At 38.3% G+C, this 27,267-nt stretch overlaps 8 protein-coding genes and 1 non-coding gene across 13 annotated transcripts; 4 read left to right on the top strand and 5 right to left on the bottom strand.

The window, feature by feature from the left end:
- LOC18771062 lies at positions 990-2,347 on the top strand. Its single transcript, XM_007203831.2, has 3 exons — positions 990-1,421; positions 1,583-1,685; positions 1,770-2,347. The coding sequence occupies exons 1-3, from the start codon at positions 1,258-1,260 to the stop codon at positions 2,058-2,060; spliced, it is 558 nt and encodes a 185-aa protein (XP_007203893.1). The 5' UTR covers positions 990-1,257; the 3' UTR covers positions 2,061-2,347.
- LOC18769745 (pentatricopeptide repeat-containing protein At1g09820) lies at positions 1,587-5,344 on the bottom strand. Its single transcript, XM_007203974.2, has 2 exons — positions 2,508-5,344; positions 1,587-1,713 (listed from the first exon to the last, which is right to left on the bottom strand). The coding sequence occupies exon 1, from the start codon at positions 4,911-4,913 to the stop codon at positions 3,090-3,092; it is 1,824 nt and encodes a 607-aa protein (XP_007204036.2). The 5' UTR covers positions 4,914-5,344; the 3' UTR covers positions 1,587-1,713; positions 2,508-3,089.
- On the top strand, positions 5,953-8,958 carry LOC18769036 (B-box zinc finger protein 19). 2 transcript variants are annotated; one of them, XM_020568172.1, is made up of 5 exons: positions 5,953-6,206; positions 7,387-7,483; positions 7,614-7,729; positions 7,824-8,066; positions 8,613-8,958. In XM_020568172.1, the coding sequence occupies exons 2-5, from the start codon at positions 7,393-7,395 to the stop codon at positions 8,616-8,618; spliced, it is 456 nt and encodes a 151-aa protein (XP_020423761.1). In that variant the 5' UTR covers positions 5,953-6,206; positions 7,387-7,392; the 3' UTR covers positions 8,619-8,958. The 2 variants fall into 2 exon arrangements, with proteins under 2 accessions (XP_020423761.1, XP_007202703.2); XM_007202641.2 differs by having other exon boundaries at positions 5,957-6,701.
- Positions 9,777-13,789, top strand: LOC18769132 (probable serine protease EDA2). 2 transcript variants are annotated; one of them, XM_020568535.1, is made up of 12 exons: positions 9,777-10,189; positions 10,286-10,441; positions 10,543-10,722; positions 10,835-10,951; positions 11,086-11,139; positions 11,223-11,294; positions 11,687-11,892; positions 11,994-12,088; positions 12,265-12,339; positions 12,687-12,770; positions 13,454-13,552; positions 13,638-13,782. In XM_020568535.1, the coding sequence occupies exons 1-12, from the start codon at positions 9,851-9,853 to the stop codon at positions 13,643-13,645; spliced, it is 1,485 nt and encodes a 494-aa protein (XP_020424124.1). In that variant the 5' UTR covers positions 9,777-9,850; the 3' UTR covers positions 13,646-13,782. The 2 variants fall into 2 exon arrangements, with proteins under 2 accessions (XP_020424124.1, XP_007201957.1); XM_007201895.2 differs by having other exon boundaries at positions 13,454-13,789.
- On the bottom strand, positions 13,744-15,688 carry LOC18770221 (AAA-ATPase At2g18193). The gene is made up of 2 exons (XM_020568534.1): positions 14,409-15,688; positions 13,744-14,320 (listed from the first exon to the last, which is right to left on the bottom strand). Exons 1-2 carry the CDS (start codon positions 15,441-15,443, stop codon positions 13,817-13,819), a joined length of 1,539 nt encoding a protein of 512 aa, XP_020424123.1. The 5' UTR covers positions 15,444-15,688; the 3' UTR covers positions 13,744-13,816.
- On the bottom strand, positions 15,792-17,796 carry LOC18769483 (fructose-bisphosphate aldolase 1, chloroplastic). 2 transcript variants are annotated; one of them, XM_007203126.2, is made up of 6 exons: positions 17,509-17,796; positions 17,160-17,429; positions 16,960-17,069; positions 16,695-16,785; positions 16,311-16,580; positions 15,792-16,159 (listed from the first exon to the last, which is right to left on the bottom strand). In XM_007203126.2, the coding sequence occupies exons 1-6, from the start codon at positions 17,680-17,682 to the stop codon at positions 15,881-15,883; spliced, it is 1,194 nt and encodes a 397-aa protein (XP_007203188.1). In that variant the 5' UTR covers positions 17,683-17,796; the 3' UTR covers positions 15,792-15,880. The 2 variants fall into 2 exon arrangements, with proteins under 2 accessions (XP_007203188.1, XP_020424125.1); XM_020568536.1 differs by having other exon boundaries at positions 15,934-16,159; positions 16,307-16,580.
- LOC18769258 (protein CHAPERONE-LIKE PROTEIN OF POR1, chloroplastic) lies at positions 18,046-21,313 on the bottom strand. Of its 2 annotated transcripts, none has more exons than XM_007202355.2 (5): positions 21,088-21,305; positions 20,567-20,729; positions 20,376-20,479; positions 19,466-19,910; positions 18,046-19,151 (listed from the first exon to the last, which is right to left on the bottom strand). In XM_007202355.2, exons 2-5 carry the CDS (start codon positions 20,713-20,715, stop codon positions 19,001-19,003), a joined length of 849 nt encoding a protein of 282 aa, XP_007202417.1. In that variant the 5' UTR covers positions 20,716-20,729; positions 21,088-21,305; the 3' UTR covers positions 18,046-19,000. The 2 variants fall into 2 exon arrangements, with proteins under 2 accessions (XP_007202417.1, XP_020424127.1); XM_020568538.1 differs by having other exon boundaries at positions 18,731-19,151; positions 20,337-20,479; positions 21,088-21,313.
- On the top strand, positions 21,315-21,387 carry TRNAE-CUC. The gene has a single exon. It is a non-coding gene; the product is annotated as a tRNA-Glu (tRNA).
- Positions 21,782-26,554, bottom strand: LOC18771692 (UPF0183 protein At3g51130). Its single transcript, XM_007202117.2, has 15 exons — positions 26,183-26,554; positions 25,599-25,681; positions 25,286-25,360; positions 24,539-24,606; positions 24,361-24,466; positions 24,196-24,256; positions 23,936-24,102; positions 23,601-23,663; positions 23,441-23,488; positions 23,247-23,360; positions 23,042-23,141; positions 22,887-22,960; positions 22,599-22,703; positions 22,339-22,403; positions 21,782-22,171 (listed from the first exon to the last, which is right to left on the bottom strand). Exons 1-14 carry the CDS (start codon positions 26,277-26,279, stop codon positions 22,356-22,358), a joined length of 1,209 nt encoding a protein of 402 aa, XP_007202179.1. The 5' UTR covers positions 26,280-26,554; the 3' UTR covers positions 21,782-22,171; positions 22,339-22,355.

Genomic DNA, 27,267 nt, shown 5'->3' with positions numbered 1-27,267 from the left:
CCTCCGCCGCTGCTGGAGGCAAAAGAAATTAGGATTTTACCCGAGATATATGGTAAAATGTCGGCGGAGACTGTTTCAACTAGCCTCTACTGACAGGATTTTACACAAGATAAAAGATATATGGTAAAATGCTTGATGAGACCAAATTGGGTTACTCAGAATTTTTAAAAGATGACTGGGCTGCCTGTGGAAAAAACAAACGTGTGGGTGAATTGGGATCCCATTATTTGCATTGGTTAAATTTAGGGCTCTTCACAATAATCCAAGTTCTAGGAATGTTTGTTAGCATGCTCTGCAAGTGACAAAGTCCAATAGAGCCAGCAAGCAAGTACAAACATAGTTTATAGCAACCAAACCAGGCATAATGGATCTAAACTCATACAAACCAAAAGCCCAATGAGCACTTTCCCATTGTTTCTCAAATTAGACTGTTCAAACATGCATAACAAAATATAGAAAGGAGACACAGAATATGAACACATTCAAAACATTTTGATTATCACCGTCCAAAAAGGCAGATCAATCTCTTGGTGAATGATATCTCATCCTATCTGTCTATTTTGGATTGTTGAGTTTACAGGAAGAAAAAAGGATGATAATGTCATGTGGGAGAGAGGAAACATCACAGAAACTTCTCAATATTTGGCATCTTTGTAGTTCCCTGGATTTACAAGCTTCTAAGAACTACCTGAAGTTCCAAGAAAAGGTTGGGTCAAAATGCACACTTGCCCCCATTTCATATTTTGGTTTTTTGCTTTAGGATACTAACCAAACTGTGTGTACCTTTGGACTTGAAATCAACCACACAAAATGATTGATGATTAGGAAATACCTTGAGATATAATCTGCCTGATGAAAATTAAACAGTGGCTAATTACTGTGATGACAAGATTTAACATGTTAGAAAATGCACAGCAAAAAAGGAAAAAAAAAAAAAAAGAGTACCCTTTTAATTGTGTTTAACACATTGTTGATGTGGCCTTCAAGGATATCACCACCCCTCCCAATATGTCAAGGTGGACAGTAGCTGTGAGGATGACTAAATTTAACTTTTCTGGTATGATCTGAGAGAATCTGCCAGGAAAGTTCCTCACAAGAGCAAAGAACAATGTGCAAAAATTTGAATTGAACTCAAAAGATGCACCAAAGTGTGGCTTTATAAAAAGGCACCTCCCCTAGTCTTGTGATGCAGGGCATACAAGAAATCAAAGAGAGAATTCTAAGTGCAAGTAAGAGTCATAAGAGTAAGAGTGTCAAATGGAGATTGAGGAGCTAAGCAACTGCGAGGCACTGCCTTTGCTCTCTTTAAATCATGTGTCTTTATTATGCAGATCGGTGTGGGATTCTTTGAGGTTCTATGAAGATGTCTTGGGCTTTGTTGTCATCAAACGCCCTTCTTCTTTCAACTTCAATGGAGCCTGGTTAGCTTTCTCTCTATCTGAACATGCTTTTTATAGTATGGAATGGTTTTTCATACTCAGCAAAGTTGAATATTTATGATTTTCTTGAAAAGAAAATGCATGCTTTTCCAAAGTTTGTTTAAAAGAAAATAACAAATCAATCTGTCTCTGACCTTGTGTAGGTTGTATAACTATGGGATCGGGATACACTTGATTGAAAGTCCAGCCATGGAAGACTATGAATCTCGGCCAATCAATCCCAAGGACAACCACATCTCCTTCCAAGTAAGAGCTGCACCGGTACTTGTGGAACCTGTAATGTTATTTGTGGTCAAATATAACAAATATGTTTTGGTTATGATCATGCAGTGCACTGATGTTGGACTTGTTAAGAGGAGGCTGCAAGATATGGGGATGAGGTATGTGACAGCCGTGGTGGAGGACGATGGGGTCAAGGTCGACCAGGTGTTCTTCCATGACCCGGACGGGTATATGATCGAGCTCTGCAACTGCGAGAACATCCCAATCATTCCCATCTCTGCTTGTGCCTTCAAACCCAGAGGTAGTAGTTTCAAGAAGGCATCGATCACTAAGTGCGGATTCATGGAAACTGTCATGATGGAGAGCTTGAGCCTGGACATGATGAACTTCTCATTTTAAGTTTCAGAAAGAGTGATAAGTCTCACTCCTTTCTGTCAACTGGAAGAAAAATGTTGCAAATGTATTACAGGGTCTATATAGTGTGGTCTAGTGTCTTGGTCCAAAGACAAGTTGTATTGGTTTTCTACTGCTTGTAATAAAGAATTTGTGGGGAAGATTAAGTTGTACTGTGTGTATGCTTATACTTAATCTCTTGAGGCCAATATGTGCCATGTGATTAAGCTCATATTATTGAAGCAAGAAACTCCTTAATATAGTTTGAGTTAATTTGGCCATGTGTAGTTCAATATATATCCTACTGATTTCGCTCTTTCTTCACTAATTCAAGTTTCAAGTTTAAATGTTTATACACATGGAAACAAAAAATTGAGTTAAAAGGCATTATGGATACAGGACGCTTTAAGATAAAGGTTGGATGGTAGATGGATAAAAAAGTTTTGAAGATACCTATCTTTGTGCTTGACTGGAAATGTTTCTACAAATAAGCCATTTGAATTAAGCTCTTTAATATCAACCTTGACACATACATCTTAGCTCTTCAAGCACTTTCTGGCTTTGCAATTTGTTTGTACCAGATACTGCAGAAAATCTGCTAACCAGGGAACAAGATATTCCAAGTACATCAGGCGCTGAACAAAGCTTTGTCTATGCTCCATAGGGAACTAGTCTCTGAAGGTCAATATAACCTCAAATATTGTTGCCTCTATACATCATCATCCTTGTTATAGTCTTCTGAAAGAAGACTCAGAGTTACATCACAAGTTATACCGTCCTCCAACTTTGTGACAGTTTACGCCTCTGCTGTAGTCAACCACCACAACATCGAATCGCGATAATAATATTAACTGAATAGGTGGAGGTGGGAGAAGGGACAAGAGTGCATTTTGCAACCACTGAATGATGTTTTTCCTCTTTCATCCATCACATATTGATTACTTGCAGATGTGGATACATGCATGGCCCCTTCACATCAAAGAAACATTTTGATTATGGTGAGAGTGAAACCAATTCAATTTCTCATTTCGATGATTAAAAGCTAGAGATGTTATACAGGTGTCCCTCTATATCAGGAAGAAAACCTTTCTCCATCATTTCTTCTTTTACTATTTCATATGTAGTACGATTTGGGACCAAACCTTTCTCCAGCATCTCATTGAGAAGTTCATTTGCAACTTTAAGCTTTCCCTTCATACAATGTCCCTTGATCAACACATTGTATGTTACTATATTTGCCCGCTTCCCTTCTTTCTCCATCTGTAATCTCACATTCAAAGCTGCCTTCAGGTTTCCTTCCCTGCAATAGCCATCCATCAAAGTATTGTACGTCACGTGGCTAGGACTCAAACCTTTTTTAAACATCTCATTCAAGAGCCTTTCTGCCTTTCTTGACTCCCCTTCTTTGCACAATGCATCTATTAATAAATTACACGTTATGGGATCAGCTTTCAAGCCCCTAACCTCCATTTCATGCAAGAACTTCCTAGCTAATTCCATGTTTCCCTGCCTACAGAAACAAGCAATCCAGCAGTTAAACGTCGAAGTGTTTGGGGAAACCCTTCTCTCTAACATTGAATTATGCAATGCGTATGCTTCCTCCATCATTCCATGCTTACAGTAAGCATCAATTAGCGTATTATATGTTATAGCATTGGGCACCAGGCCTCCATTCATAATGTCATCAAACAACTCTTTAGCTTCCTTCATCATCTTCTTTTTGCAGAACCCATTTATGAGTGCATTGTAGGTAACTATATTTGGCTTCAAACCCAAGCCAAGCATTTCATCCTGCAAACCACAAGCCTCGTCAAGCTTCCCATTACAACATAACCCATTAATCAGAGAATTATATGTAATCACATTCGGTTTCAAACCCTGCTTCATTTCCTCAAACACCTTAACCGCCGAAGCTACATTTTCATCTTTACAGAACCCATCAATCAAAATATTAAAAGTAATCTCATTCGGGTGAACATTATTTGCCACCATCTCCTTCAAAATGGCATCAGCTTTGTGCATCTTCCCCAACCCACCTTTTTTGCAATACCCATCAATAAGAGTATTATAAGTAACCACATTTGGTGAAATCCCCCAAGCTTTCATGTCATTAGTAACATCCCTTGCCTTGTTCAATTTCCCAACTTTACACAAACCATTAATCACAATACTGAAAGTGAACAAATCAGCCTCTATCCTCCTCCTAACCATCTCTTTGTACACATATTCAACATACCCAATTTCATTTTCCTTCACCAAAGCACTCAACAAAGGGTTACAAGACAAAACTGACAACTTAAACCCGTAATCACCAGCTCTCTGAAATGCTTCAAAACCCAAACGGGTCTTCATATTTTTCACATATGCCAGCACCAACATATCAATTATAACAGAATTTGCACAGAACTGGTTGCCACACATTGAAAGCATGTGAAAAATTGAAGAATTCGAATGCTTTTCATTGTTTCTAACAAATCCATCTAAGAAAGCTCTGATCTTTGAGTATTTTTTTGCATTTGCTAGGGAGTGCAAAAGTCTACAAGTGAGTTCAAGAGGGTGTGTAACATTGAAATTCTTCTGCGACCAACTAAAGTACCTGAGTATCAGAACTGGGTCAGCTCCTGCATCAAACAGTTGGTGAAGAACCGCGATAAAGTTCGAGTCTTTGAGGTGGGTTTTCAGCTCTGACCAATGTTGCTTTGCTATGAGCTCTGAAATGATTGGAAGGCTGAAGGGCTGTGAGCTTGGAATTGTGGAGATGGAAATTAAGGAACAGAGTCTGATGCAGGTTCGACGATGTCCCTGAACGTGGACTCTGGCCTGGAGGCATGAGGAGGAGGACGAGAGGAGTTTCAGCATTTTCAGTGGCGGTACAATTGAAATTGGAGGTCAAAATTGGAATTTAATTTAGGGTATGAGTTTGCTTGTAGACCACTGGTTTCTGTGTGTATGGGAAAACGGCCATTTCTGCGACTGCGGAGTTCTTGAGAGAGGAGTCAGTGACTGCCGCCTTTTTTAACGACTGTCGGACAGTAAACGGGCCGGCCCGAACCTAGGAATCCCTTCACTTTAATTTTTTTAAATTTAAATTTCTTATGTTTCAAAGTTCCCAAATATCTCTAAAAAGGTTATTGCATATATGAAATTGTTATAAAATAAATGAAGCCCACATAGGTAAAATTAGGTGGGAATTAGTGGAGATAAAGTTAGTAGGTATTAGTCAAAAGATGAAATTATAATGTTGAGGAGAAATCATTATGTCTCCATTAGAAGCCTTCCAATTTCTTTTTTTTTTTTTTTTTTTTTTTTTTTTTTTGGGGTTTGTACAAAGGAGACCCAACTCTCATATTATATTCTACAAAAATTAGGAGACCCAACTCTCAACCACAGGAACATAGCGTAGAGAAAAAGTAAAATAAAATTCAACACATCAACCCAATTTTTGTTTGATTAACATAATTTATTTGGTGAAAAATCACAAGTATATTAAAGAGAATTTAGATATGTTGTAGAAAATACAAGTGATAAATTACAAGGTAGTTTTCTCATATACACTATTAAAGTGTCATGGAGTTTGATAAGAGACTACTAATATGCAAGTTAGATTATTTTTCACTAAACTAGATTCCGTTGACAGATATGTTGCAGAATTAAGTAGAATATTTATACAACTCATTTTCTGCTGTAATTTTTTTTTCCTTCCCAAATGCTGTAAATACCTTTTGAGTTGCCAGATCCTCAAGGGACATGAATACTTAGCATTCATGGTGTCACGTCTTCCCGTCCACTCAGATTATCATCCTTCCATATATATGACCGTTTTAGGTACGGATAGACAGATATATATGTAAAGGGCCCCAAAGATGCTCTGTGAACGGCAGGGCGTTGGTTGAGCTTGAGAGCTGTAAAACGAAATGGGAGAGCAAAGAGAGACCATGAAAACAAGCAAGTAACAATATTTACCAGAAGGAAATGGACCCCACGTCAGATATGCATCTGGTGGGTGAGAAGAGCCCGAGAGCCACAATCGAATATCAACCCCACTCTACCTCTTTAAACTTGTGGCCAAGGTGTGAGCTTTGAGCTTTGGGAGAGACAGAGAGAGAGCCTTTTGAGTTTGAGGAGCCAACAAAGTTGACAAACCCCAAGAACGTATTTATGATATCTGTTTCTTATCAAATTTCCCATATCAATTTTCTATTATATAGTTTGTTTGTTTGTTTGATTGTTTATATTATTATTCTTTGTCTTCTCGAATCTCCCCAACAAACGCCAACCCAACCAAACATAACCCACTTTTATCTCTCTCTAATCCTTTTTTCCTGTTCCTAGTCCTTCCCCTCATTATTGACTTCGTGACTGGCCTCAACCAGAGTGTGAGTTTGATATCAGCGTTTCTTTGATAAATCCCAAATCACCAACACAAGTAGATTTTGGTGAATTGCTGCTTTAGTTTGTTGTATATGGCTTTTTGATTAGATGTGAGCTTAGCATGTGTGCTATCTTATATGTGTTAGTTGGGTAGAAATATGAGAGTAGTCGAAGGGGCTAATCATGCGAACACTTTGTGACTCTTGTGAAAGCGCAGCTGCAATCGTATTTTGCGCTGCGGACGAGGCTGCACTTTGCCCTGCCTGTGATGAGAAGGTTTGCTTCTTTACCATTTGGCTCTTAATTTTCTATAGTAACCAATTGGCAGATTCATATGTTAAAGCCCAAAATCTAGGGGAAAGGGAACTGCTTGTGTACAAGTGATAGCCTAAACTAGAGGGGAGGGGTTTTCTTACACACAACCAAGATGTCATGGGGTTTGAACCTGAGACCCCTGGCTGTTTTTCATATGTTTAGTTTACTGGGTGCAAGTTGAACCCCATATGTATAGTCAGGTGGGTTTATATTTGTAGCTCTCCTTTACTTGCTGGTTGAATTGTTAGTTGCTTCCATGCTTAACTAACATGAGTTTAAGAAGTTTTTGGAGCAAACATGTGCGTTGGTTGTACTGCTAGAACCTTGTAATTTCTTGTTTCCTCTGTTGTTTACTTTCCTTTTGTCTTTCCCACATTGCATATATCCTTTTCAGTTAAAAATTACTTTTGGAAATAGCTTAGTGACTGAGAATGGTTACATAATTTCCTGGAAGAGAAAGTTTTGTTTGTTTGTCCATATTCAGTGGAAATAGCTTATGGTTAATGCTCACATTACATAACAGGTTTTTTCTGAAAGAGCTTTTTCATAACAGGTCAAAAGTTTTGGAATTTAGTTTGTTTTCATTCTTCTGCATTCTCTGGTTTACATCTTTTAGCAATGCTTTAAACTGTTGATGGGTTGGCAGGTCCACATGTGCAATAAGCTTGCTAGCCGACATGTACGGGTTGGTCTTGCAACTCCCAGTGAAGTTCCCCGGTGTGATATCTGTGAAAATGCACCTGGTATGCTGACCTTTTTTTGTTTTCGTTTTTTGGCTTGTATATTTTCCTGTTGATATGTCTTTATGTTAATGGAAAATAAGAAAAGAAAAAGAATTCACACTTACTCTATCTTCTTGGAAACTGCATGTAGCTTTCTTTTATTGCGAGATAGATGGAAGTTCCCTTTGTTTGCAATGTGATATGGTTGTTCATGTTGGAGGCAAAAGAACACATGGAAGATATCTTGTACTTAGACAGAGAGTTGAGGTTTGTTAATCCTTCTTACCAAGAACTGGTTTTTTCTTCTTCTTCCAGCTGCTGCATTTGACTTAGTGTTCTACATGATTTGGTTGTTCTGTAGTTTCCAGGAGATAAACCTGGTAATGTTGATGACCCGGCTTCCCAACCCATTGATCTGGGTGAGACCAGAAGAGTACAACATCAGCCACCTAGAATGACAATAGGAGAGAACCAGCAAAATCACAGAGCGTCTCCTATTCGTATATCAGATGCCAATGCTGATGGGCATGTAAAGATGGATACTAAATTGATTGATTTGAACATGAAGCCTCATCGGATGCATGAACAAGCTTCAAATAAAGAGGTTAGAGTGTTTTCAGTGTTCACTGGTTAATAAATTGCAAGAACTAGATCATAGTTGCTTGTATGGGCATGAAAAGAGTGGTTAATAAATTGAAAAGTTTATCATTTATGTGCAAGTGAACTTAAAAAACAAGCTTGTTTAATTCATAAGCTAAGAAATTGAAGCTGGGAAGGCAGCTGAAATAGGAACTCCAAATTGATGTACGAAGAAATTGAAGCCTGCTTAATTCATAAGTTGAGAATTATCTTTTTTCAGTATAAGAAGAAAAGAGTTCCCATTCCCTATATATCTATTCCCTTCTTGCATTTTCATAAGTATATAAATGAGCACTTCAAGTTCTCATTGTATTATCTTCTTTTTGCTTTGAAGCTGAACTGAAAGATTGTAATTCTACAACCTTGGGCATAACTTAAACAGAACAATTCTCTCTACAGGATATTCAATCAATGCATAACTTGTTGGCTTTTCATATTTCAAACCATGTATTGATTAATTGTGATGCGTACCAGTACATTTAAGCAACAAGCATCTCTTGTTCTTAAACAGGACTAATGCAACATATCCGGAAGCATCGGCTCCTGCAGATTACTTCACCAGTTGCCTGAAGGGTGCTTCATCATATGCCTCGGTTATCTGCTGCTTCAAGTGGAGCTTTTAAGTGGGCATATAATCATTAAGGTTTGAAGAGTGTTCCCCATTATGTAGTTTAGTTGTGCAGGATATATAGTTGGAAAGCATCCATAACTTGCTTCAAAACCAAAATATCATTATTTAGTTTTGTTTGTTTTGGAATTTTTGCAAGTACTCATACAAAAATGAGGACTCTCTTGTAATGGCACTAAAATTTGAGAATTTTATTTTTTTCGTAAAGTACATGCTGAATTCTTAGGAACTCGAAAACGGTTTGCTTAAAACTGCAAGCAGAGGAATATGAGACTAGAGCATACAACAATCTGAACAAAGGAATAATGGGTTTATGGAGGAATCTAAGAGTATCTCCAACCGATGTGTCAAAAGTGCTATATAAACATTTAATAGCTAGAAATAACATCTCACATTACTCTAACCGATGTGTCAAAGCTGATGTGGAATGAAAGTTGGAGGTTGAGATGTTATTTTTGACATTCCAAAAGTAAGATGTTAAATGAATATTTTATTATTTTTTTTCTTTTCTTTTTAATTAAAAATAAATCAACACTAAAATGTAATAAAATAATAATTTAATTTGATATATTGGGTGGAGTGTAAGATGTCAAATTGCCACATCAGCCATCAAATTTAAATTTGATGTTGGTATTTGACAGCTCCCTTGGAGATGCTCCGGTTTAGCTTTGCACTTAATCAAAACTTAAAAATGATTGGGAATGTTTTAATTGAACGTAACGTAATAATTCATTTCCTTCGAGCTAGGTGAAGGTGTAGTCTCATCTAAATCCATGATGTTTTCAATACTGAAAATCGGTACTTCTCCTCCGGAAGAGGTTCAAAGTTCGAATCTTCCATTGATAAAACTAAATGAAAGTGTTTTTAAATGGGAGAAGCATTTGGATTTTCAATGAAATTTTTGTGATGCTGGTAATCATCTCGTTCTTCATTTCCACACGAGACAACTGAATCAGAGTCAACGGCCCACAAAAGACTACCAAAATTTGGGCCGGTCCATCGGTTCTCCATAATAAACTGTTAAAACCGGCCCCTACCCAAATAAAACCCACAGGAAAGGCGTGTTTTCTGTGGAGATGAGACTTTGACTGAGGAACCACCGCGAATCAATCGGGACGACGATGAGGCGACTTCCGATGACGACGTCGTTCTCGTTCACGCTCTTGTTAACGGCGACGTTTTGGACGCTCTTGTTAACGACGACGTTTTGGACGCTCTCATATGGCTTTGTGAGGCCAACTCTGCTTCAGCTTCAGAGCTTGTCCGGAAGCGGCAATTACTTGACGAAGGAGGAGCTCTGGTTCGATCAAACCCTAGACCACTTCTCTCCTTACGACCACCGCAGATTCCCCCTGCGCTACTATGAGTTTCTTGACTACTTCAGACCATCGGACGGTCCAATTTTTCTCAAAATTTGCGGAGAATCCGCATGCCCCGGTATAGCTAATGATTACCTAAGTGTAAGTTTTGATTTTTGATTTCTTCAAAAAGGTTATAAATTGAAAAAAAAATTGCAACTTCTTGTAAAAATGTTGAAGTGAAATCTCGTTGTGCAGGTTTTGGCGAAGAAGTTTGGGGCAGCTTTGGTTTCGCCTGAGCATCGATACTATGGAAACAGTTCTCCTTTCAAATCACATACAACAGAGAACTTGAAGTATTTATCATCAAAGCAGGCGCTTTTCGATTTGGCTGTTTTCCGTCAGTTTTATCAGGCAAGCCCATCTTTCAATTTTTTGAATTTGATTGTCTTCAGTTAGAAAATGACCCAATTGAGCATGTAGTTTACTGGTTTTTTTCGTTTAATTATTTTTAGGAATCGTTAAATGTGAAGCTGAATAAAACCAAGGAAAATCCGTGGTTCATATTTGGTGTCTCGTACTCCGGAGCTATGAGTGCATGGTTTCGACTCAAGTTTCCTCATTTAACATGTGGAAGTCTTGCAAGTTCTGCAGTTGTTCAAGCTGTTTATAACTTCCCTGAATTTGACCAGCAGGTGACTACAATGTTAATAGGTTTCTTTCCCCTTTAACATGAGAATGAGATTGTAGTTCTGTGGTCTCTGCCTCAACCCGGTTGCTCTTAACTTCAATCCTATCCAAATGCAGATTGGTGAGTCTGCCGGTCCGGAATGTAAAGCTGCACTACAAGAAACTACTCGTCTTGTTGAAGGAAGGCTTGCAACCAACGGGAAAGCAGTAAAGGCGTTGTTTGGTGCAACCCAGGTTGGATTTTTCATCCCTTCCATTCATCATTTGTAAATCATGATATACTTTCAAAGCATGACTCTAGTTTCACACCGGTAGGATTATTTTTTAATACTATCCACCTCGCATCTTGACCTTAAGTCTGTTTGCAGCTTGATATTGAAGGTGATTTCTTGTATTTTCTGGCGGATGCTGCTGTTGTAGCGGTAAATATTACTTCTTTCTTAGTTTTATCAATCAGTTTTCAGTTTCTCAAATTAGTGATTATTATTATTTTGAACATTTACAGTTTCAATATGGAAATCCAGATAAGTTATGCTCCCCTCTTGTTCAAGCAAAGAACAATGGAGAGGATTTAGTGGTATGTTCCTCTTCTTTCCATTCCGTTTGGTTCTTTAATTGAAGCAATCATGGTCCATTGTGTTCTATCTTGCAGTGTCCAAATGAATTACCTCTTTATGCAATATTTCTAATTTCAACTCTTGTGGTAGCATGAAATTTCTATAGCACATTTCCTCTGTTTAGTTTTTAATATGAATTCATTGTTTATGCTGTATTTTAAAAAAAAAATTCTAACTTCCCAATGAGAGTAAAAGAAAAAAAAAGAAGAAGAAGATTGTTTTAACTTGGTAAGTTGTAAGCGGTGCTAATCATCTGGTTCTTGACCTTATGCTTCATGAAGAACGAAGATGCATGTATCATTTTTCTCTAAATGTCTAATATTTCTAATGAAAAAAAGTAATCTCCTTGTAGGATGCGTATGCCAAATACGTTAAAGAGTACTACGTTGGAAGTTTTGGCGCTGACGTTGAAACATATAATCAGAAACACTTGAAGAACACTTCTGTTAGTGGGGGCAGTTCTGATCGGTTGTGGTGGTTCCAAGTTTGTACTGAAGTTGCATATTTTCAGGTGGCACCTGCAAATGATAGCATCCGGTCTTCAAAAGTCGACACAAGGTATGTTTCTGAAAATGCTTTGATCGAAGTATTACATTTTTATTATTTCTACTTTGTAGCGCGTCTAGGCATCTCTGGTTGATAGTTTTTCATTGTTGCAGATACCATTTAGACCTTTGTAAGAATGTTTTTGGAGAGGGTGTCTATCCTGATGTTGTTGCAACAAATATATACTATGGAGGCAAAAAAATTGCAGGTCAAACTTTTCCCAGTAATTATATATTACTATTTAGTAGCATCATTTCTATCTACTCTTTCATTTTAGCTCTTAACCTTTATCACAATTTATTCATTTTCCTGATTTTTCTAAATAAGGACACGTCTGGGTATTTATCATTGGTTCACATGATCTTATGAAAAATGAATCTGCAGGTTCAAAAATAGTTTTTACAAATGGCTCACAGGATCCCTGGCGTCATGCATCCAAACAGACTTCATCTCCAGATAGTGAGTATCCTATTGCTTTGACGAGAAGTCTCATTATAGTTATCCTATGCTCTGATTTGAATTTTTTTGAACAATGTTGCTTTGTATAATGCTTGATATTCTAGACTAAATTGTACCCTGTCTTTTGTACCAAGAAGGAATTTTCACCTAATGAGTTTACTCTTGATACGTTACAGATCTAATCTTTGTACCACCAAATTTTGTTTGGATAGTTTCATCTGCAGCAGTTTTAAACTTGTAGTCTAAGGATATTGCACGTTTACTGTGCCTTTCACTTATTTTACATACTCTTGGATCTTTCTGTACTCTCGTTTCCTGAACTCATTGTTTGTAAAATAAACTTTCAGTGCCTTCCTACATCATCAATTGCCATAATTGTGGTCATGGAACTGATTTGAGAGGATGTCCTCAGTTTCCATTAACTCTTGAAGGTATGTATTATTTGTCTGTCTTTATATTTTTTTATATGTAGAATACAATTAGTTATGAAAATGCTAGCACAAGGTTTACTTATTATTAAGATGAAGGTTTGAAATTCCCCTTTGTGGAGCCAGTTTGGGATCATATTAAGTTTTCCAGATTGCTATTGGAGCCAGTTTGGGATTATATATCCTTCGGTTAAATTTCTTCCATATTTTTACTAATATAAAGCATGCATACCAGATTGCGACCTTTAGTTTTGTGGTTCTGGGTGCAGACGTGGTATGGGATGTCAATTCCCTTGTGTTTGTTGTGTGTTGCCCCTCCTCCCCAACCACCTTTCTCTGTATATTTGCAATGAAAAGAACAAGGATGAAAGAAAAAAATGCACAAAAATACGGAAATGGAAAAACTACCTAGTAGCTGAATATTTTTGCCAAGTTAAGAAATTTCTCAGTTTGAAGTTTATCCCTGGTTGAAGAAGAAAATTGTGGAGTAGCTGGGTTTTGTTATGAACATGTACTTTTTAATTTTAGCAGCCATCGGAAGTTTCCCATGTTTATAAAGGGCGTTAAATGCGCCTCAACGTTGGATACTTTGGGTCCGAACATGATTTTCACGGATGGATGTTCTTGTTGATAATTTTCCCATTCTGATGTTGTATTTATTAGAATCTATGACTTCTCCGTTTCAGGCAATTCCCAGAACTGCAGCAACCCTGATGCAGTCAACAAAGTAAGGCAGCAACTTGTAGAACACATTGACTTGTGGCTGTCTGAATGCCACGAATCTGGTAGGAGCTACATGTAATATACTTTACGTGATGTGCGATGTGTTTGTATAACTAATCTTATATCTCACCTCTACCTTCTCAACAGATGTTTAATTATTAATCTAGCAAGGATAATCGAAGTATGTACACAGATCGTATGTATAGGTATAAAGTCCTTTTCTTTTGGTACTTCCATGGTATTGCAACATCAATGAAAAACTTACGAGACTTTTGCCGTTGGGGCATATGTATTATTTATGTTTTTCATTTTACATTTTTAACAACTCATTGTTGCATTGGTCTTCCTTTTCCTCTTCCAAATCCTCCCCCACCAATTTTGTTTACATTGTGGTCGTCCATTTTTTGCCTCTTTGCTTCTTGATTTTCAATCTTATTAGCCTCTTCCTCTGTTTCATCGTTCTCGACCTTATTATGTTTGAGGAAATTAGCAAGTCTGTCAAGAGCAACATCAACATCAACATCATCACTCTTCATGAGCTCCTCGGCAACCTCTGCTGGGGTGACCTTTGCGCTCTCTATCAACCCTTCAATCTCTCCCCAAAGCCGATGATGGTGGTTGTCGCCATGGAAGCCAAGGTAGTTAGAGCCCAAGATCCTGAACCCACTTGTGGTGCAATAGGACATGTGAATGTGGATGTCCATTCGACCAGGACGCAGCAAAGCTGGGTCAAGTCTATCCTTGTGGTTTGTGGTGAACACAATGATTCTCTCATCACCACAGCTTGACCACAAACCATCTATAAAATTCAGTAGGCCTGAGAGAGTCAACTGCAATTGAAAAGATCCGCTTTAGAAACTCATTATATTATACACACAAAACGTAAAATATAAAATAAATAGAGCACTGAGCACTGACCCTGTTGTTAGATTGTTGTTGATGCACAAAATGCTGCTGCTCATCGAACTGCCGGTCGTGCATTTCCAGACTGCAATCAATGTCCTCAATCACCAAAATCGAACGGTTGGTAGTGGACAGCAATATCCTCCTCAGATCATAGTTGCTGTGAATACTGGTGAGCTCCAAATCATACACATCAAACTTGAGATAATTAGCCATGGCCGCAATCAAGCTCGATTTTCCAGTGCCAGGAGGGCCATACAACAAGTAGCCTCTTTTCCAAGCCTTGCCCACTTTCTTATAAAACTCCCTCCTCTTCACAAACCTGTCCATGTCCTCTACAATGGCTCTCTTAAGCTCCGGCTCCATGGCCATCGTCTCAAATGTAGCTGGGTGCTCCAGATTTACAGAACCCCAAATGCTCGAACCCATGCCGTTCTCGTCATCACCCAAGCATGGATCTCGGGTGTAAAGTTTCACGACTTTTTCTTTCTGTTTGATTGCATTGGCCTGAGCAAACACATGAGGCAAGTAAAAGTCAACCACTTTGTCTTTGTGTTTCTTGTGGAATGTTAGCTCAAAGCAACGCTTTTCGCTAGACTGGTTGTTGTTGTTGTTGTGACTGCGGAGGCTGTGGTTTTGGGATTCGGACCGTTGATCGGAGGAGCAGACGTAACGCCATGTTAGTTTAACGTTGTCAAATGTGTCGTTGACTTGTTGGCCTTGGTCAATGGAAATGCTGATGGTCTTCTTTCGAGGGGTTTTGCTGACCCGAAGACGTTCGGTCAACGGACTGATCTTGGTCCGGAGGTAGAGCTCGGCAGCGTCATAGACTTGGTTGCGCGTCATGCCGGAGTGCTCGTCGATAATGAGAGTGAGGTGGGGGGAGAGAGGGGTAAAAAGGTAGCTGAGGCTTGAGTAGATGTAGGAGTGGAGCTGGCGGGGGATGAGCTGGTCTGCCATGGAACGGACCAGCATCATGGAGGCTGCAAAGGACGCGTAGGCTGAGAAGAGAGTGGATGCTGTTGTGGGTGCATCTTTGAGGCTAAACATTGTGGTCAACTCCTTTTGACTTCAATTGGTTGAGCTGGAGTTGGGAGGTGGAGAAAGCTGAGGGGGGAGAGGAGTTTTATAATGAGTTGGAAGAGTGGGAAACTTGGGCAGCAAGGAAAAAGATGTTGCAAGCTGTTCAAGTTTCAAAGAGTTTTCTCTGTGCTTTAGAAGGTTCCTATTCATTTGTGAAGTCAAAAGTCAACACCGCATATGGTTTGCACAAAAGAATATGCGGGGATAATGGGGATAAATGCAAGCTATGAATGAAGATGGTATAAGCTAAGGGTCCCATAGTCTATTAGGTTAAGGACCAAACTGATGCGTTGACCAAAAAATTAAGGACAACCGTTTGTGATAAAAACCCTTTATATTAATCTCAATCTCGTAAACAACTTGATTTACATGGTTAATTGGAGGATTTAGCAGCTAGTCTAAGCCTAGTAAACGTAGCCCTTGACAAACATGCCTTGCTTTGATTCCTCAGACTCCCCTTCACCTGTGTATTTTCCAAGCTGAGCAAGAGAGTTGGCCTTTGCCCTGACTAGCAGAGCTTCTTGAGCCTCCTCCACATTCTCAGGTCTTCCCCCCCACTTCTTAAGGCAAGTGTTTTGGAGGGCTCTTGCATATGAGAACGATATGTGCCATGGGTTGGGAGCTTGGTTCATTGCATTCAGGTTCAATGTAGCCTCTACCTCTGACTGCCCACCAGACAAAAACTGCACAATCAAAGCATGAGTTCCACAAAATTAGAAGCAACCAAAATAGATTTCAAAGAACAAAGTTTTAGCCTTTAAGCTTCCATTTAATTATCTTTTCAATATCAACTTCAAGGTACTATTTTAAGACAAAGAGTTATGGGGTGCTTGCCATGATTCCTGGGACGGCAGGGGGGATTCGTTGGCGGAGGAGCCTGAGGGTGTAGTCAGCAACTTGTTCTGGTGTGGCTCTGTCCTTGGCCTCTGCACCAGGAGTGACCATGCTTGGCTTGAGAAGGATGCCTTCAAACAAGACATTGTTCTGGGAGAGGTAGAAGAACACCTCTGCCCACACTTTCTTAGCCACTTCAAAGGTCCTGTCAATTCCATGATCTCCATCAAGCAAGATCTCTGGCTCAACAATTGGTACCAAACCATTGTCCTGTAAGGTCACATTAGCAAAAATGTCCACCATTAAAAAAAAAAGCCAAAATAGACTGAAAAAAGAAACATACCAGAAAATTAGCTATTGGTTTCTATATCATTTTATTGTTACCTGAGAGACGGCAGCATAACGAGCCAAACCCCAGGCTGCTTCCTTCACAGCCAGTTCAGATGGGCCATTTGGAATGCTAATAACCGTTCGCCTATTCGATAAACAAGTAATTAAAAACATACATTTACTATACAAGTGAAACTCAAAGACAATTGCCAAAATGACCACAGAACAAGAAGAACAAATTGTTACTTCAAATGGTTTCAGAAAGAAGAAAAAAATTACTTCAAACTTGTGTAAAATAGAGCAACAAATATACTCTTACCATTTTGCAAAACGAGCACCCTGTTGGTAATAAGCAGCAGAGCGAGAGGCAAGGCCATCAAGACCTTGGCACCATGACTCGTTGTTTGATCCGGCCAAAGGAACCAGACCCTGCAGTGCTCATCATCAAGCTTTCGATTGTAACACAATCAGAAAACATAACATTCCAGATATCTGGTACGAGAACGTTGTTTGGCTTACCTTGTCGACCTTAATGCCGGGGACAATGTTCTGCTCAACAAGCACATCAACAATTTTCCTGCCATCAGTTGTGGATTGGTAGAGTGTCTCCTCAAAGAGGATGGCACCTGAGATGTACTGCCCAAGCCCGGGAACTGTAACGAGCAGCGTCCGGTATGCCTGGCGATTAGCCTCAGTGTTTTCCAGTCCAATGGAGGCAAGTCTTTTCCCACAAGTAGCATTTGATTCATCCATGGCCAGAATTCCACGCCCCGGAGACGCAACAGTTTTCTACAAACCATCCAAACAAAATTCACACACTGAAAATTTGTTAAAAACAACAAAGCCATTTCGAACTGAAAATACATACTGCGGTTTTGACAAGCTCATCAGCATATGAGCTGGTAGCTCTCACAGTAAGAGCAGAAGAGGCAACTGGGTTGCATCTGACCACAGAGGCTGAAGGTTGGGGTAGAGCTTGGCCCTTCAGCCATTCTGGCTTGCCTAAAACTGGGGCTGACTTGAGAAGAGAAGCAGAGGCCATTGTCTCGTAAAAGTATCTGATATAAAGACTTCTTGTTGTTCTCTGTTATTCTCTCCCTGTCACAAGCTCTCTGTTTTTTGCCTTCTCTTTCACACAAGGATTTGGTGTAAATTTACTGTATTTATAGTTGCAGGGCTTTGCTCTGAGATATGTGGTTTGAGGCTGTGATGCATTTGCCAATGAATGATTGCCTGGTGGGGGAGACAAGTTGTCTACTTGGCATGCCATGGCTTGGTTGTACAAATTCATGGCATTTTTTTTTTTGGTCAGGAATGGCTGGGTTTACGCAACTTTGTGAAACCAGAAATAATGAAATTGATTATAAGCCAAAGATTTTTTTTTACTTCTATTTTCTTCTTTGCATTTTTTTTTTTTTTTTTTTTTTGGTTGTCAAATTTCTTCTTTGCCTTTTAGCCTTAACACAATACAGAAGAATAAAGAAAAGAAAAATATTAATTCCAATCTACCAAATTTTCTACTGTATTTTCCTTTATTACATATGAAATAACTTTCAACAAGTTCTAATTATCTACATAGTTCCACAGTTGCGATTTACTTTTGGCCAGAATCGTTATTATATGGTTTTTTTTTCCTTCGAACCAGTATTTTCGATGAAATTCAAAAAATGATTTTATGGGCAATAGTGCCTGAACTTGTGATCGATTCGCATTGTGGTCCTTGAAACTCATGGGTTCATAGTCCAAAAGATCTTGCAATTGTAGGCCTCTAGATTTACAACATAATAAGTTGGGGAAAAAACACATCACAACTCACCCAAAAGGACATGGGAAGATCTTTAGGGACAGGGTCCATGACCTGTCCTCAATCATCTCCCCATCAAGATTTGGAAGAACTGGGAAGACTTGAAACCAAACCAATAAAAACCACTCAGTTTGCTGGGACACTTGCAGCTCAAGTGAATTGGAGGGTACACAAGTTCTATCATGTCCACCAATGTCCCATATACACAACTTGTCAGCCTATGTTTGCAGACAGATTTGATTCCCTCATTACAAGAGGGTACACAGAATGCATACTTGAGGCTCCATTTATATAGAAACAAAGATAATTGATTGATTATAATAATTCACAAAAAGGACACAAAAGGTCAATTGCTTAAACCGATCTCTTTCATCTAATTTTACACCCTTTCTCCAAAGGGTGGAAAACAAATATCTTCTAAAACTAGGAGCCTCGTCATCACAATTTGCCAGAATTATCAGCACTATCACTATAAAGGAGACATATGAGCTAAATCTCCGAGAAAATCTGTGGTTTCCAAATCCAACAAAATTGAGGTTTGCCTTAAGAACAGAAATTACTTCAGATAAGTAGACGAGACCCAGAGTAGGACGTAGGTTATCAACGAAGTTGTCACCTCAAAACTTCTTGGTCCTTTAAGTATGGGTGGAATCACAGACACCATCAAGAAGGTTCCCACGAGCCATGAGAAAACAAATGCTCCAGCACTGCACCAAAGCAAACATTTAATAGAAACCTTTTCACTGTTGCCACATTTCCTAGTTCGAACGTCAGAGGACTCAAAATACACAATTAAATTTGGCGTGAAAGAAGAGAATATGTCATCATTTTGGAATATTTAGCACAATTTGGTTAGTTTCAATAAGGTTATTCAAGAATACTGATGTACAAATTCTGAGTGATGGGTCCTTACAAGAACCGGTGTGTTTTCAGAATCTTTTGTCAATACAGAAAAATTCAATCGTCCTGTATGGAAAAATCAATAGAAAATTATACAAATATACATAAATTATTTACATACCTGTAGAGCACAGCTCGTAATTTGCTCTTCAGCCTGTCATATACAAAGTAGATGGTAGCCAACAAGGAAATGGCTACCTGAAGGGTTGGACCCTCTTCGGTTGGAAATAGAACAGTGAGAGCTCCAAGCACGACAAATGCAATGGACGTTTTTATAATGAACTTTGTGGATGGAGTTCGAAACCTATTTCTCACCTCCTGCACAATACGAGACTGATTGACTTCCCTGACCTTTTTTTTAAAGTCAATTTTTGGGTTCTTTCTGTCATAAAACTGCTGCATGATTATTTTGTCATGTGCTGATTCAATTGCATCCACACTTGGTTTGTGACCTGCATACTGTCGGATAAGGAAGTTCCTTGCACCTTGGATCTCATCTTCAGAAGCCTCCCTGCTTATTCCAAGTCGTTTGTATGGGTCCCTCACATTAATCCTAGGAAAGATAGCTTTACTTGCAAAGGCAGTTAAGAACAAAAAAAGTTCAGAGAGCTAAAGATGCTACTTCATAAATTATAAGTATCTAACAGAAATGAATCAGGTCGACATTAATATATCAGTTCAATGAAATATTTCTAAACTAACCAAGTTACTGATGTCAAGCCTCCTAGAAATACATAAAAAATGCTTTGGTTCGACTCGATTAGCAAATTTAGACACATCAAAGGCTGTAAGGTGACATCTATGTCATGCTCACAAATTCCAGTTTTCCACTCTATTGTGTGCAAGAAAGGCCGGTAAGGTGAAAGTTGAAGGACATGACACATGACTACATGAGCATCCAGACTTATATAAGATAGATATACAAAAGTACGGACACAGAGAAAAATTAAAGAAAAACACAACACCCCCAAAAACAATAAGGTGAAACTTACCAGTTGGTTCATTTGGAATATCACCATAGGATGCCTTACCAGTTGGTTCATTTGGAATATCACCATAGGATGCATCCATGGCAAACTTCAGCAGATGTGTTTTTCGTGCATTCAATCTTTGTGTAAAACCAGTCCAATAACTTCTGTTTGATTGCAAAAGGAAACATAAATAAACCACATTGCAACCACTGTACTGAATTCGATAACCGATACCGCAAGAAGAGCTATACCTTTCCCCACGAAGTAGCTCATTCTTTCCTGCAGGCTTCCAACTATGAGGGAAATTTGAAACTCGCCCACATAGTGAACCGGAACTGCGTACTGGAATTTGGAAACAGCATCTGGAGGGACTACCAGTCAGTCCAGATACAGCAGTCATCTTTCTGATACTCACTGAAACCAAACCAAATAAACACAATCAATAAAACGGCACCCAGAAATTGCAAGTCTTCTTCTCTTTCTAAGCAATTCAATCATTTTGTATGACATTTATAATAACATTCCAGCAGTATAAACCCAACAGGAAAATGCATTTGAATCATCATAGGCTGCCCAAATCCCTATTTTCTGTACTTGCAATGATTCAACTACGGAAACTCTTAGCTGGGGTTGAATTATTTTACAACTTTGAAGAAATTGTGAATTCTGGGTTTTGAGCCGTTTCCAGAGTTAACCTCATGCATTTTTTTAAATCAATTGGAATTCATAGAAGAAAAAAGAGGGACAGATATTGAGAAGAAAAATAGCATACCTGATGGGCTGATGGTGGAAGGTAAAAGGGATTGAAGAAGACTGTCTTGCGGTGGGTTTTGTAGCAGCGTCTACTACAACGGATAGGAAATTCACATAGAGAAGAGAAGGCTACACGCTAAAACCCTCCTCCGTCGCCGAAAAACAAAGATGGTACTGACGGACTATCGTGTTTGGCTTGTTGAACAACAACAGATATATATAAAAAGCACGAAAGGAAATCACAAATCCGTTGTAGTCTAGTTGGTCAGGATATTCGGCTCTCACCCGAAAGACCCGGGTTCAAGTCCCGGCAACGGAATTTTACTTTTTTCCAATGTGTTTTTTCCTTGTTTTTTCACCATTCCGATTGACAAAAGAATTGTGCATGGAAATTTGCGGAAAATGGTCCATACGTTCTAGTTATGTAATAATGTCTTTAGGGAATGGAAAGTCCCAGAAGAATGGCCATTAAACTCGTTACTAATACACGACACACAACCGGTTTAGCAATTTTTTTTTTTCCGATTAGATTCAATTGATTCAAACAATCGCAATTTTATCAGATTGATTTCATGAGAGCATTACGTAACTGGAAATAGCTGCAAACCCTTAAAAGAGTTTATTAATAAATATATATATATATATATATATATAAAAAGAAAAAACGTTGGGCCCAGATGAAAAAAGCAACTCAAATTGCTACTTGGCACGTGTAAATGAATCCCTATTTTTATGTTGATCATATGTACATTGATATTGTCATGCCCCATTGATTGGCAGGCAGAGCCGGTTACAAGAAATCTGGCACTATGGACAATCCTTGTAGGTTGCAAGAAAGCAACTGGCGAATGATTGTGAGCTTCATCATACATACAATAAGAATTGAGCATACAAGAAGTTACAAACTTCCATTTTCAACCATTACAGAAGATAGTATTTAAATGTTTTTACAGTACGATTTATTCTGTACAAGTCGATATACATAACTGTACAATTGTCATCACTCCCTGGCATTCTCACATTTGCTAAAAGCATGTTAGCATGAGTCGCTTTCACCGACAGTAAAAGTCCCACCTGTGTCCCCATGAAATGCCATCATCCAACTGGGCCAAACAAAAATCAAAACAATGAAGCAAGAGATACATTTATACCCCAAAAAGAAATTAAAAATAAAAATATAACCAGCCTTGTTGATGATCATCTCATAGATGGAATATAACAATGCAGTCGTTTTCCAATGTGTAAGGGAACATGATATTACTAAGAATACCTGTAGAAGCAACAAAATCATGACTGGAAAAGAGTCACAGTTGCAATGTAACCATTCTTCATCACCTGTTGATTATCAACATGATATTTATTACCAATCATAAGCACAACCATAACAGGCGCACTAACTGGAAAAAAAACTGACTTGTGCAAATAATTGTTGCACTACAAAGAACTTCGAGTTGGCATATAAATTACAACTTTGTTTTCCGTATTACTGGGAAAAGGGGAATTGATTGAATCAAACATTCATCAACTCACCTCAAATGCCACATTTTGATAACCATATACAAAAGTAGATCCAAATGGATTGCTTGTAGAACCTTGTGTCTGGATGGCAGCTCGGCCACAGTCCCCGAGGATTTCCTACAAAGAGCATTCTTTTGTTACTAACATAACCCCAATCATGATCAATATACACTGAAAGGAGTACACTGATGAAAGATGCCATCAAGGATACAATTAGGTTACCATGAGAAAGCTGTTACTATTGGAAAACAATGCAACAACTGTAACAGTCTGAAAAGGACTAGCCAATAGAACGTTTACCTTCACTTGCTCCCACTTCGTGCTTGGTGTAATCCTGTGTTTGCAGTTATTTACCTCCTGAAAAGACCCCCCCACTGCGAGGATGAAAAAAAAACATGCCATCAGTTTCAGTCCATAGATCCAACTGGAAACTTCAGAATCAGAAAAGGACTTACAGTCAGAAGCAAAGATGACAAAATTGCACTTTATGTATGAGTTGAAATCTGCATGACCAGGATAGTTTGTATGCAAAACAAACTTCTTGATTTTATGAGTCTGGAGACAAACAAAAGAGAAAAGTGATCTGCAAATGTCCGAGCACAAACATTATCATGCAAAACATCATCAATGTACATTTACAACCAGAAGAATAAATGATACCTGCCCATCAAATAAAATGTCCAAACCACGGGTAAAGTAATTGTAGAAGTAATCGCCACACAGCGTTGTCCGTGGACGAGAGTCCAATCCAGAATGAATAACCATTTGGTCTACCTACACAGCAAACAGAATCAACGGTCACCAATATGACAAATGCATTTAGAAAACATGCTTAGACGTAACACCAGCAATACCTGCTTTTGATGTATCCCACAAGGGCGACCCAATTCAGTCCAAACATCCTGTAAAAAAACAGGAAACTGTTACGCAGGACAAACAACAGAACAATGGCAGAATTTCCCAGCCAAAAAGAAAGACAAACTATAGCTTAACAGCAGGAGATCAAGAACTTGCCTGAGGCGATGCACCAAAAGGAATATTCTGACCACCAACATTAAAGTATAATTCTTCCCCTAGCTGGACAAAATAAAATTTGAATTGAATAACATCCAAGAACTACAGTCACCAGTTTCAAACAAGTACACTGAAATAATTTGCACGCGTAACATTGGGGGCCAATAGTAAACCACTCATGAAGGAAGCTACAAAGCAAAAGCCTTTGATCCTCCGAATCATGGTTTATAATCTCCACGATGCCCATCCTTCACGCTGGACAGTTGATGTAATAGGAGAAAACAAACCAGGGTTTAATGGAAATCATGCAGAGAAGATGGAGAAAGAAGTCAAACCTTAACATGCACCTCTTCCATATAGAGGCTGCCAATTGGTAATGGAGGAGCAGAAGCCTTATCCATCAAGGAACCCACACCAACTTTTTTATCAGTAGAACTGTCATAAATGGAGACACGGCACGTAACTGGTGTGGTTCCATCTGGAAACTCTAATGGTAATTCCGCTTTCATAATCAAAAGCAATAAAAATCAAGTTGTTAGAACTAGCAAAATCTGTAAAGCAAGAAACTATTGAGTAAAAAATGTCAGTACTATACCTTCTCCATCATGGCAGCAATCTGTATACTGGTTAGGAATTGGAAAAGCAAAGGAAAGTCCCTGACACAGCCATGGTTGGTAGAAACACAAAACAGATTCCATCTTGTAAGATGAGTGAATAAGGAGATAAAATAAAGAAATATGAAGATTAAGTAATTACATACTGGGTACAATAGAGTGTAGACACCTCTATCCTTGTCATAAATTCCAGGAAAGGTTGGCCCAAACAGTGCATATACAGCTACAAAAGTAGCTAGAGTGGATGGTCCCCTGAAAGCAGAAATGAAGTTCAATAATATACCTGATGGGATATAATAGAAAGCCTGAAGTAAAGTAACCCACCCAATCAAGGAAGTGGCATAGCGCATTTGAAGTCGTTTTATATCAAAAATCTCAACAAGACGCAGCCTCTGCAATAGAATTTCGAGTTAGCCAACCCTATCATAACATAAGACAGTTGAAGATATTATAATCCACAAAAACAATCCAAAAATACTGCCAATCCACCTACAAATTTGCCTGGCATATTAAAAGAGATAGCCCAGATACAACAATTAAAAGCATAACAATATCAAACTCTAAAGAGAAAATTAAATGACTATCGTGTAGTTCTTCTGAATTTCAAAAAGTCTTCAAGATTCTCTGTTTTTTATTATTAAATAAATCACTTAATGAAAGCAGATTATCTTTCCATTCATTTCAAAACGTCCATGATCCCTCTATTGCTTCATGGACTAGCCATGACATTCCACTCTTACATCCTGCAAGATATTTTTTCTTATGTACCACTTAAGGTAACTTTCAACACACGGTATTAGCCACAACAACTAATATAACATAATTGGGTAGAGAATTCATGGATTTGCTATCAATATTTCCAATTTTAAATTGATGATACACGAGCAGATACCATAAGACTCGGCCACATGGCCATTAGTTAATAGCTGCATCATCCTAGTGGTCATATACTTATTCAACATCAGAGTAAACAAAGCATTACTAATATGTGTGAAAATGAATTTTCGATGAGCAAAAAAACAAAGCACATGCAGGGAAGATAACAAATTAAATGTAAGTAAGGAAGAACACCTGTGACCAAGGATCAAACCGAAGATGAAAACCATGATCTGGAAAGCTGATAACAATATCCAACTTAAGAGGCTCCTGCACGGGAGAAGAATGGTAATAAGTGGTTGTTACAACTTATGGTATTTCAAGACATACACCTTATGAATCATGGTGCTATTTGTCTGTTACGTAAATTTTGTGCATAAAGGTATCGTAGAGGAATAAAGCAAATCACAGCAGACGTAAAGGACAACAAAAAAACATTCTAAAAATGTGTGTCTACATTCAATTACACACGAAATAATGATATATAACTCGGTACAATGATCCAAACCTCATCATAATACTTCACGTGGACGACGTCATAAATGTTAGGCTGCTGCTCTATCTGAGCAAATGCTTCGCATATCGGCATTCCTGAAACAAACATTTTGAAGTAATTCCAAAAAATAAGGTGAGCTTGTAACACCAACGAATTTTTATAAAATAAAAACATACCAACGCAGATGTTCATACCAAATCTTTATAACATTAACTATTTGATTCTCAAAAACGCAATAAAACACATACTAAGTCTAGCAGAGTAACGTTGAAACCAAGGAAAGCATCTCAAATTCAACCTAAACTAAACCTAGCCAGATGTTAAATGCCTGATAAAACTCTCAAATATGGTAAAATGTAAATTGTCACATAAATGAAATAATCGCATGAACTAAGCCAAGCTAATTTACAAAACCGATCAGTTCCTTATAACAGTTCTAAGTTTCTAACCTTTTTCTCGGGATGAAATGAAATTGCACTAATTTGATTCGAATTTCAATTCCACAAAAAATACTCTTAACCCTAGGCTAAAAACTGAACAATTGTGAACATATTCGATGATTAAGAAGGCAAATACATAAATTAATAGCAAATCACCGATAGAGAAGGGTCCGATTCCAAGGCCGGGGCGGAGATCGAGCACGATGGCGCCCATGGCCGTGCCCTCGCAGCGTCGTCGAGGTCTCTGCAACATACTGGTCCTAGCAAATGGGTTTTGGTTGGGGGGATGGTGACGAAGAAGATTGACTCCGTTACTTTCGCGAAAGGAACGCAGAGGTGTTGAATGCTTAAATACGCCAAACCAAACGCTTCGCGGTGAATGCTTTGCCTCGCTGCACACGAAACATCAACTCTATTGAGTGATGGGCACCCAACAAAATTGGGCCCGGCATCCGTGTTTGGTTTTTCTTTTTTCTATTTTTGTGTTTTTGTGTTTTTCCTTTTTCAGTTTTGTTAATTTGCCCCTCTTTCAACCGCGCAACATTAAAAGGAGAAATATCAATAAACAAAAAGTTAGTTCATAAATTTTTCTTTTAGGTAAAAACTAGTGATTAAAAATATAATGTAAAATAAGTTGCATTTTGATTCGTTTTTAGGTTTGGAAACGTTTTCAATGGGAGTTGTCTACCAATCAATTGGGATAGGACATACAAAAGTATACATGATAGAGTTGTTAAATTTTTATACACACATAAAAAATCCATCAATCGACATGACGGACACAACTTTAAAACTAAAGTGAGATGCTATTTTAATTGATGAGGAGGGGCACGAGAAAGTGAGCTCACTGTCATAACCAATTGATCTAACTCATATCTGCAACTATAATGGAATTCAGATAATATTGTATAAACAAAAAAAGGTGAAACCTATCTATTAGTCTTTGTGGTCTCAAGTTTTGACTCATAGTTAGAGATTTGTAGTTTGATTTTGTGTTTCATGTATAAGTTTTGAGGTTTTTGCCCACTTTTGGAGTTTGAGGTCCCTAGCAAGGACGGACTCAAGATGTCAAAATGGCGTGGGTTAAATTTACCTTACATACAAACCTATAGAAAATTCAACAGTACGATTGAATTTCGTTGATAACAAAAAAATACACGGGGAACATAATGAGTCTTACCCATCAAAATGCATCTAATGCAAAAAACAAATACAAAAAACACTTATATAAAGTATAACCT

Source organism: Prunus persica, chromosome G7 (genome assembly GCF_000346465.2).
Source record: "Prunus persica cultivar Lovell chromosome G7, Prunus_persica_NCBIv2, whole genome shotgun sequence".
In the NCBI taxonomy this organism is placed as follows: domain Eukaryota; kingdom Viridiplantae; phylum Streptophyta; class Magnoliopsida; order Rosales; family Rosaceae; genus Prunus; species Prunus persica.
This window is presented reverse-complemented; position numbering and strand designations above follow the sequence as displayed.